Source organism: Phocoena phocoena, chromosome 4, assembly GCF_963924675.1.
Source record: "Phocoena phocoena chromosome 4, mPhoPho1.1, whole genome shotgun sequence".
In the NCBI taxonomy this organism is placed as follows: domain Eukaryota; kingdom Metazoa; phylum Chordata; class Mammalia; order Artiodactyla; family Phocoenidae; genus Phocoena; species Phocoena phocoena.
Window position 1 is genome coordinate 12,761,373 of NC_089222.1, and position 9,986 is coordinate 12,771,358.

The 9,986-nt window shown below is 44.8% G+C and overlaps 1 protein-coding gene across 1 annotated transcript in view; it reads left to right on the top strand.

Annotated features, from left to right (window-relative positions):
* LOC136122631 (collagen alpha-4(VI) chain-like) overlaps nt 1-8,001 on the top strand; it is a 52,691-nt gene extending 44,690 nt beyond the window's left edge. Inside the window, 6 exon segments of the mRNA XM_065876693.1 lie at nt 171-261; nt 1,599-1,925; nt 1,928-2,260; nt 4,029-4,125; nt 4,586-4,815; nt 7,925-8,001. Of these exon segments, the coding sequence (XP_065732765.1) occupies nt 171-261; nt 1,599-1,925; nt 1,928-2,260; nt 4,029-4,125; nt 4,586-4,815; nt 7,925-8,001 (1,155 nt within the window).
* The last annotated feature ends 1,985 nt before the right edge of the window (nt 8,002-9,986 follow it).

Here is a 9,986-nt window from a genome sequence, read left to right on the forward strand (position 1 = left end):
GACTATAATAACTGGAATAGAAGTCCCAAATTATTTAGACATAGAGAATTATATGTGTTCTTTAAAAATAGCATATCAATATTTTTCTCATCTGAATTGGGAGATGCATGAAAAACATGGCTTGAGATTTAGTTCAGCTAACAATAACCTTGTGTATGTGTTGGCACTAGATGGATGGAACCAACAAATTTCATCTGTGTGTCTGGGAGACAGAGAACCAGCAGGACGTGGAGAACATGGCCCACTGCACTCTCTGCTATGGTAAGCCTGGATGGCATTGCTGATCAGACTGATGTCTGCAGAACAGGATGAATTAACTGGTGACCACAGGCCATTTCTGCTGCTCAGATGTGTATTTGCTTGGTATGTGAAGAACTTTAGAACTGGGGAATTTCCTATTAAGTCTGAATTTCTAGTTTTTCTTAGGAAGTCAGAATAATCTGGAGAATCCCAGACACTGCATTCCCTTGTGGCCACAGTCAGCCAGAGATGAGTGGTGCCAGCCCCCTTTGGAGGGGCGGGTGTCTGCTAGTGCCCCACCCTCCCCTCCCTGCCCCTTCCCTATCTTCTCAGTCCTGGCCTGCTCTGCTTACTTACATGTACTGCCAGGTTCCTGTGGATGGCTGGGCTTGTGTTCCTTCCTCAGTGGCACCTTAGTGTAAAGGGAAGACCACTGAGCTAAGGTCAGGAGTCCTGGTTTTTTGGCCTGGAACTGCCTTTGGCCATCATCAGGGTATTGGCAAGTTGTTCCCTGTCTCAGAGTCCCCGCTTTCATCACTGTATCCCACACTGGCCTGGGCCAGAAAGAACGTGATGCTGAAACTCACACATGCCCACGTGTGAAGAGCTCTCAACCACACCCACATCACCCGGGGCCAGAGTGAGTCCTGTAGGTAAAAGCAAAAGGGGACTTAATAGTTCCCTTTACTGGATCCACACTAAGTCCTAACACTGCCATGAGAGATTTGGCTCTGAAAACTTGGTTGGGTCAAATACAGGAACTGTCATTTGTAGAGTATATTACAGCCGATGAACTGCTTTCCCATCCATCGTCTTATTTGACATGTGGTTTCTCTGGGCCTCCAACCCCATCCTGCAGAAGCAAAAATCTAGTTGGGGTTTATTGAGCCTGAGCTTTTACTACACACCAGGAGTTGTTCTGAGCCCTTACATATATTAACTAGTTTTAAAGTTACACTTCACAAACAACCTCATAAGGGAGGTGCTATTATTATTATTATCATTATCGCCATCTGACATGAGGAAACTGAGGCTGTGGGAAAGCTGAGTAATCTGCCCCAGGTCACACAGCCCCATAAGAGGTCAGGCCTGATTGAACCAGGCAGGGGTCTGTGAACCTAGTGATTAGGAAGCCGTATGGCCTAGTGGTTAGAAACATTAACCGAGGCGTCAGATACTCTCAACTTTTCCTTCTGGGAAACAGGCACATTTATTGACAGTGCCCATCTACTAGCAGAGTCAACCCCATGCAGGCAGCCCTCAGCAACAGCTTTCCCTACTGAGCACCTGGAATTGTGTGTCCATGGGAAGGGAAGGGACTTGTGGTAACCCCGCCTCTCCCCGCCTCTCCTCTGCAGATCAGTGCAGCCCGGCCCCGAAGTGCGGGCTGGGCGTGCCTAGGCCGCTGGCGGTGGACGCGGACGTGGCCTTCGTGGTGGACAGCTCCGTCGGCATGGGCACCGACCTCTACTGCACAGCCTTGACTCTGGTGGACACCATGCTCGACAACCTGGAGGTGGCTGCACAGCCGAGCGTGTCCCCACGCGGGGCCCCCACAGCCCTGGTGACACACACGACCCCCCACTTCTGGCAGGGCATGGGGTGGCCACCTGTGCGCGAGGGCTTCCACCTGGCCTCGTACGGCCGCCGGATGCAGATGCAGAGGCATGTCCGCGAGGCCATGGACCTGCCCTGCGGGGAGCCCCGGCCCTGGGCCACGCCTTGGAGTGGATGCCAGAGAAGGTGCTCCTGGTGGCCCTGCTGCCCAGGAAAGTACAGGTCCTCTTTACCATCGTGGCCAGTGAGACCAGCAGCTGGGACTGGGAGAAGTTAAGGACTCTGTCCCTGGAGGCCAAGTGCAAGGGCATCACTCTGTTTGTGCTGGCCTTGGGCCTAGGCGTGGGGACCCGCGTGGCCAGAGGCCCCTCCAAACAGCACCTGCTGCACCTTGAGGGGCTCTCGGACGTGGAGGTGACCTATGCCCGGGGCTTCACGCAGGCCTTCCTGAACCTCCTAAAAGGTGAGCAGTTGGGGAGCCCTGGGGATGCTGGGTGGGGAGAGGAACATACAGAGCCTGGTATATGGGCGAATGGGTGCCCATTGCACCTTCAGTCTTGCTGAGGTGTAGGCAGCCCCAAATTCTCTGAGGGAGCCCCCAGAGAGCACACCACTTCCTGAAAACCCTGAGCTATGTTGCCCTGACACTGTGCCAAGCCTAGTGTTGGTTTCTTGTCTGGTGGCTGGGAGGCCTCAGGTTTCCACAGAACCTTTTGATTTTCTCATTTACCAGAATGAGGATTACAGTCTCTTCTCTATTTGTGAAGCCTACGTTCAAATACCTGCTTGAAAGCACCACTGCTGTATACACATAAGACATTGTTACTGTTATTGCTGTATCCAGTGATTCAGAATCTATTGCTATAGAACAGTGTTTCTCAGATTTGAACATGCACATGCCTTTCCTGGGGATCTAGTTATAATTTGGATTCTGACTCAATGGGTCTGAGCTGGGGCCTGAGAGTCTGCATTTAAAAAAATTTTATTGAAGTGCAGTTGATTTACAATGTTGTGTTTAATTTCTGCTGCAGCAAAGTGGTGAGTCTGCATTTTTAACAGGCTCCTGGTTGATGCTGATTACCACACTTTGAGTAGCAAGGGTCTTCAGGGACTTGCCAGGAAGTGAGGGAGACAGGACAGAAGTCCGGGGTCTCCCACCTCAGGTTGGCTAGATGAAGCCACCAGTGAAGGGCACGGTGACAGTGAAGCTTGGCCAAAATTCTTCCCTGCATCCTGTTCTAGTAGCCTCACTTCCAGTTGAACCAAGTTCATGGGCAACTGGTGCCAAATCTGTATCTCTAGCATGATGATGGAGATGGTTAGGATTGGGGGTGGGTATTATCCTGGTCACATTTACAGGAGTTTGTCTTGGGCTTTGTCCAGCTGTGCATAGTTCACAACAACTCATGTGCGGGGTGCCTCCTTGTGACGTGGGAGGCCATCTTGCCCTTCTTGCTGGGAGACATTAGTTTCTCAGTTTATAAGCGGGTGTGACAACCCTGTTAGGATCCTTGAGGAACATCTGTCCATTTGTCAGTGAAGGAATAAAGGGAGTCTGATGGACATCTTAGAAGTAGAGACATAGCATTTGTGCTTCTGTAATTTGAGAGGTATGGACGTTAATGAATTGGTTCTAGTCCGAGCTTTGCCACTAATGGGCTGTGTGAATCTAGAAAGGTCAGTGGACCACCCTGAACTTTAGATTCCTTACCTTTGCAAAAGATGGAGGGGAGAATTGTAATAGATGGCTGACGGCCTAGTGCTTCTTTGAGGGAGATGGTGGCTAAAGGATTAGTTTTTTAGTCTGTTTTAATTTCACTTTATTTTTTATGTTTTATTACATTAGGTTGTATTTCATATTGTTCTAGTCTTTTATGTTATTTTATTTTATATTGCTTATACAATAGGATGTATTTTATTCTCTTATTTTGCTTGTATTTTATTTGCTTTTATTTTTGTATTTATTTTATGCTTTGTTTGATTTTACATCTTTTTGATTTTATGTCAATGGATTCTTTTTGATTTTGTACTTTATCTTGTTACTCTTTATTTTGTTTTATTGTGTATTTTACTTTATTTTATGCTTTACTTGATTTTATTTTGTGTCTTAAGTTTTACGTCTTAATGGTCTATGTTTTATTTTACTTCATTTTTTCACTTCATTTTACTGTTGAGTTTCATATTATTTTATACTTTATTTGATTTGATTTGATATTTTATTTTATTTTTAGGTGGAACAAACCGGTACCCACCCCCAGAGCTCATTGAAGAGTGTGGAGACCCAAGCTGAGGGGACACCTTGCTGCAACCCATCCTGTCTGTCAAGAGGTAGGCTGAGGGCAGGTCTGGGCTCTGTCCCCTGCAGGCAACTGTCTCCCTTAGGTCACAGGCAAGCCAATCCTTGACTTGACTCCAACCATTGGGACCCAGATGCTCCTGTGTTCAACAACTCTGATATGGTTTTGTTTTTCTTTTCTTATTTTTCAATATTAAGAGCAATACAGGGCCAATAAAAAAATTCAAAGATCACGTAAGTGTATAAGAGCAAAGAATAACGATTTTCGATTACACTGCATTACCTATCCTCTAAACCCATATCCCAGCAGTAAAGTTGATAATGCTAAACATATTATTCTGATACCTGTCCCAACACCTCTGCAAACCTAGGACAACAGCTAGGTGATGTGGTAACGAAGTCATCAGGAAATGCCAAAGCCTGAAGCTCCCGTGCCCAGGGACACCAGGTGGGACTCGCCCCCTCATTCTCATGTTTTTTGTTTCCATGCAGGTTGCCCAAGCGCCAGTTTGGCAAATGTGTCTTTGTTGATGATTTGGAAACACTCGAAGCAACAGGCTCTTTTCTAGAGGAGAATAGAAAAGCCATGATGACATCTTTCACTCAGCAAGAAGCACTCAAAAACTATGAAAAGAGTGGCTACGATGCTGAAGAAAATGAACAAGAAAAGCCCACAAAACCAAAAGAAACAGGAAAAGAAAGAAATTTAGGCACTGCCTTTGGTAAAAACCCAACTACTCCTTGCTTCTTGGGTTGTATTTACTTTCTAAAATCTTTAGTATAAAAAAAAAATTCCTGTGCACTGTGTTAGCATGCAGACTTTGGCTTTTTACAAGCTCTCCTTGCAAATGCTGATTCATGTATGCAGCTAAAGAAACTAGTTTAAGGAAACATATGAAGACTGACTTTTATCTGAGTGTAAAACTGGAGCTAACGGAAGCTGTCTCGGGGAGTGTTACAGAGTCTCACCCCATGCAGTGTCTGTACTTCCTTGTGGAGAAGCAATGACCTATTATAGAAGTGGTGAACGCACTTCTGACCTTGAGGGAAAATGCTCTAGCTTGTAGAAGGCTCCTTCATCTGTGAGTGGCCACGTGTGTTCTGACCAAGTTTAAGGAACATTTTGGATCCATCTAAAACAACTGTAGCATAGATTTTGGATTACAGCCAATGCCATTGCCACCTCTTATGTGTGATCAACAAATTAAGCCAAACAGTAAACACATTAGAAAGAGAAATGGCTGGATTTGATGCTGAAGTTTCTAAAAGGTAGGGAAAAGATAGCTGAGAAACTTTCTAGTGAGTGGCGTGGTCAGTCCTGCTTAGATTAAATGGGAGGTCACCACCCAGAGGTTTTTGGATGTGCTTATATGGTTCTCTCTCTCGTGCTCTTATCTAGGTGGCTATGGAACAGCAATTTTAATCTCTCTGTGGCTCAGTTTTCTGATCTGTAAAGTAGGGATTATGTGACTGCCTACCTCATGGGGTTGTTTTGAGAATAAAACTTGATAATTCTTATGCTTGCCACATAGTAAACATACAAGTTAGCTGTTAAGATGCTGATATGTCCTATCTCTTAGATTCCAAAGCAACCACATATCCGAAGGAAAGAAAAATAACCAGACAGACACAGGAATAGGCACTCCCAGCAGGGACAGTAACATTTCACTTCCTTAGGCTAAACATTAAACACAGAAAAACTTGTCTTGTTGACTGTTATGTTTTTGGTATATAATGTATGCCATGTATACTAAGGAATACTTTGGCTGTAAATTAGAATCATCTGGGAATCTTTAAACATTCTCAACGCCCAGACCTCATCCCAGACCAATTCAATCAGAATCTCCGAGTGTGGGACTGACTGACCCAGTGATTCCACTGAGCAACCGAGAGTGAGAAGCACGGCCTGAAGGAATCTTTTCCCTCCTAATCAAGGCCAGTGGGATGGAAGAGAGCTTCCAGGTGGTCGAATCCAATCATACTCAAGGGGGCTTGAAGGTTTCCAGCATTTCCCACATGCTCTGCTCCTTGGCTCTGGCCAGCTCCCTCTCCGGTCGCATCCCGAAGCCATCCTCAGCCTTCACCACCTCCTCACGTCTCCTCCTCTAGCACTTTGTTTTTCACAAATAAAGGTAGCCAAGGGCAAGCTCCTGCAACTCCCTATGTTGCCCACAGCCTTCCTCCCTGCCCTCCAGTCAGAGGAAGGAGCTGTCTCTTGTCTTCAAGGGTGTACTGAATGCCAAGAAGGACCACAGAGCTCTGTCAGACCTCACTGACTGGAGTGCCTCGGGCCTGGGCCACTGTTGCCCACGGCCTTCCTCTTCAAGCTGTCTTCTATCTTGGCTTCAGAGACAACATCCTTTTTAAAATTTATTTTTTATTTCTTTTATTGAAGTATAGTTGATTTACAATGTTCTGTTAATTTCTGCTGTACAGCAATGTGACTCAGTTATATGTATATATATAGGGTTGGCTAAAAAGTTCATTCGAGTTTTCTAAAACAGCTTATGGAAAACCTGAACGAACTTTTTGGCCAACCCAATACACACACACACACACACACACACACACACACACACACACACACACATATACATACACAAAGAATGTGTATATATACACACCATAATGGAAAAGAATATGAAAAACAATGTGTATATATATATATATATATACAATGTGTATATATATATATATTCTTATCCATATTCTTTTCCATTATGATTTATCACAGGATATTGAATATAGTTCCCTGTGCTATACAGTAGGATCTTGTTGTTTATCCATTCTATATATAATAGTTTGCATCTACTAACCCCAAGCTCACAATCCATCCCTCTCCCACACCCCACACCCAGCCTTGGCAACCACAAGTCTGTTCTGTACGTCTGTGAGTCTGTTTCTGTTTTGTAGATAAGTTCATTTGTGTCATATTTTAGATTCCACATATAAGTGATATCATGTGGTATTTGTCTTTGTCTGACTGACTTCACTTAGCATGATAATCTCTAGGTCCATCCATGTTGCTGCAAATGGCATTATTTCATTCTTTTTTTTGGCTGGGTAGCATTCCATTGTATATATGTACCACATCTTCTTTATCCATTCATCTGTTGATGGATATTTAGGTTGCTTCCATGTCTTGGCTATTCTGAATAGTGCTGCTATGAACATTGGGGTGCATGTATCTCTTTGAATTATATTTTTGCCCAGATATATGCCCAGGAGTGGGATTGCAGAACCAAATGGCAACTCTATTTTTAGTTTTTTGAGGAACCTCCATACTGTTCTCCATAGTGGCTGCATCAATTTCCATTCCCATTAACAGTGTAGGAGGGGTTCCCTTTCCTCCACACCCTCTCCAGCATTTGTTATTTGTAGACTTTTTAATGATGGCCATTCTGACCAGTGTGAGGTGGTACCTCACTGTAGTTTCAATTTGCATTTCAGAGACAACATCATTATCTTTTCTTCCACTTCTGACCAGTCCATCTTTGTGAGCTCCTCTCCCCAGGTCCATCCTCATAGGAGGATCCAGCTTTTATGGAGCCTGAAGTTTATACAACTTAGGGGGCCCTCTGTAAGAAAAAGAATACAAAATCATTGAAATTAAGGATGAAAGTAAATATTTATTTAGAAGAGGTATATGCACATAAGGGGCCCTGAAGCTTAGGCTTCATTAATTTCATGGTAAATCCACAATGCCTTCCCTCGGTCCTGTCTCAAAGCCGTCAACACACACTACCAGGCAACTTTTCCTACTGTGACTTCAACTATCCCCTCTGTATAAACAACTCGAAATCCATGTTTTCCACCTTTAACTCTCTCCAGAGCTGCAGACCAGAATGTTCAACTATCCTCCAGACTACATCATTGGACATGCCCACAGTCATCTCAAACCCAGTTAAGCAGACTGGTCTTGACTTTCCCATGGAACCTTCTCTTCTTTTATTCCTTTACTGGAAGGAACCACACTGGCCCAGAAATGGAAAGCCAAGCCCACACATCACTAGTTGTTCTCTGCTCCCCACCTGCACCCCCAACTGGGAACAAGATCTTGGCGTGGCGCCCTCCTCAGCATCCCTCGGACCCATCCCCTTCTCCACATCTTCCCTCTTCATACCCTGCCATCCACCTCAAATGTAATTGCAGTGCCTTCTAACTGGTCTTGTTTCTTCCAGTTTGTCCTTTTCCCAATTGCATTCTGAAGACCATATTGTTTTTTCTAAAATGCAGATCTGGCCATGTGATTTCTCTTCTTCTGTGGTTCCCCCATTGTCATGAGATCATGGTTGGGTGCCTGGGTAGAGCACGAGGGCTTCTGCGTGGTCCTGAGGGTCTCACTGGCAGCCACTGACCTGCATAGACTTTTCATGCTATTGCAGTAGCCTTTCTACCCTGGTATTTACCCCATGTCCCCATGCCATCATTCCCCTCACCAGCCTGTCTCTGCATCCTCTCCACAGCGCCCATCTGGACCATATCTGCTCATCTTTTACTGCTCAGGCCAGTGTTACCCAGACTTGGAGCCCTCTCTGGCCCCAAGTAGTGTTGAGCTCCCACAGCCACCCCATGCCCTTGCATCTCAGGCCAAGTTCTGCTGGAGCTCTGGCACATTTTGCTGCATCTATTAGTGAAGAATTAAATGAATGTCCTCTCTCTTTCCAGCAGCCAGGCTGATCTTGATATATTTTCAATTTCAGTGTAATCTCCAGAGTGCACAGATCTATTTTGTGGTTTTCTCCTCCCAATAGGGCTATGTTATAAGACGTACATCAGGAGAGAGAAGTGGCCTCGGTAAAACAGCAGTTTCCCTGTCGCTGCTCTCCATACCTTTCCAGCTCTCTTCTCTCTCTCCCCCCTTTTCTTTCCTTCCTTCCTGGATTCCATGGACTTGTTTCAGTAAAACTGACCCTGCTGCAGTGTTCTTCTGAAAAGGCAAAAGTTACTACTCATGGTAAAAATAACACCAAATGTAAGATTGGAGGCTATCAATAATTGTGTGGGTGAAATGTCCCCTGATACCATATCATACTGATAAAAAAATTGAGTCTGAGGCTTCCTGAGTGTTAGGTTACAAAGAACACCTTAGAGATAATTAGTTCAAAGCAGTAAGGATTTACTCACCTATAGCTGCACCACACTGGCTATTTCCATTTCAATTTCAATAATTTGAAATGGTATCAAATGAAAAATTTAGTTCCTTGGCTGCAGTAGCCACACTTCAAATGCCCAGCAGCCACATGAGCAGTGGCTACTGTATTGGACAGGGCAGATATAGAACATTTCCCTCATGGCAGTAAGTTCTACTGGACAGTGCTGCCCTAAGAAGTATAATCTAGAAGAAGCAACCCCTGTTTGATTATCTCCCAGACTAAAGGCATGGGTGGGGCTTCTAAAGACCAAAGCCATAAAGTGTCACTAGGAAAAGTGAGTGCTTTGTTTAAACTAGTCCTTGGCTTGTCCATTTGGAATCAGTTTGTAATGGTAGAGGTTGGTGCCAGCTAATTGCTGAGCCCCAAATCCATTTGTTGAACATACAGAGTAGAGTCAAGAGGTCACCACTGAAGTGTTTTTCTGTTGACACCCCCCTACTCCCACCAAGTTTTTGGAGAAGCATTTGCTCTGGCTTCTTCTCTTGGGCTCTCACTGCTTGCTGTCTTACACCCTCCATGGAGTCATGAAACAGGCCAGTTCCGATGTGCTTGTTCAAGGCAGAAGACAATTCCCATGAATGTATCTCATTCTATGAGGCCTAGCACATCTGGTCAACCCTTCAAGAAAACTGGTCTGTGCTGATTATACTAATGAGAGATGGGTAGGCAACTTCCTGCAAATGGACCATGAATTGCTTTCTGAAGACAATATCCTCTTTATTTGGGAATGCTTAGAA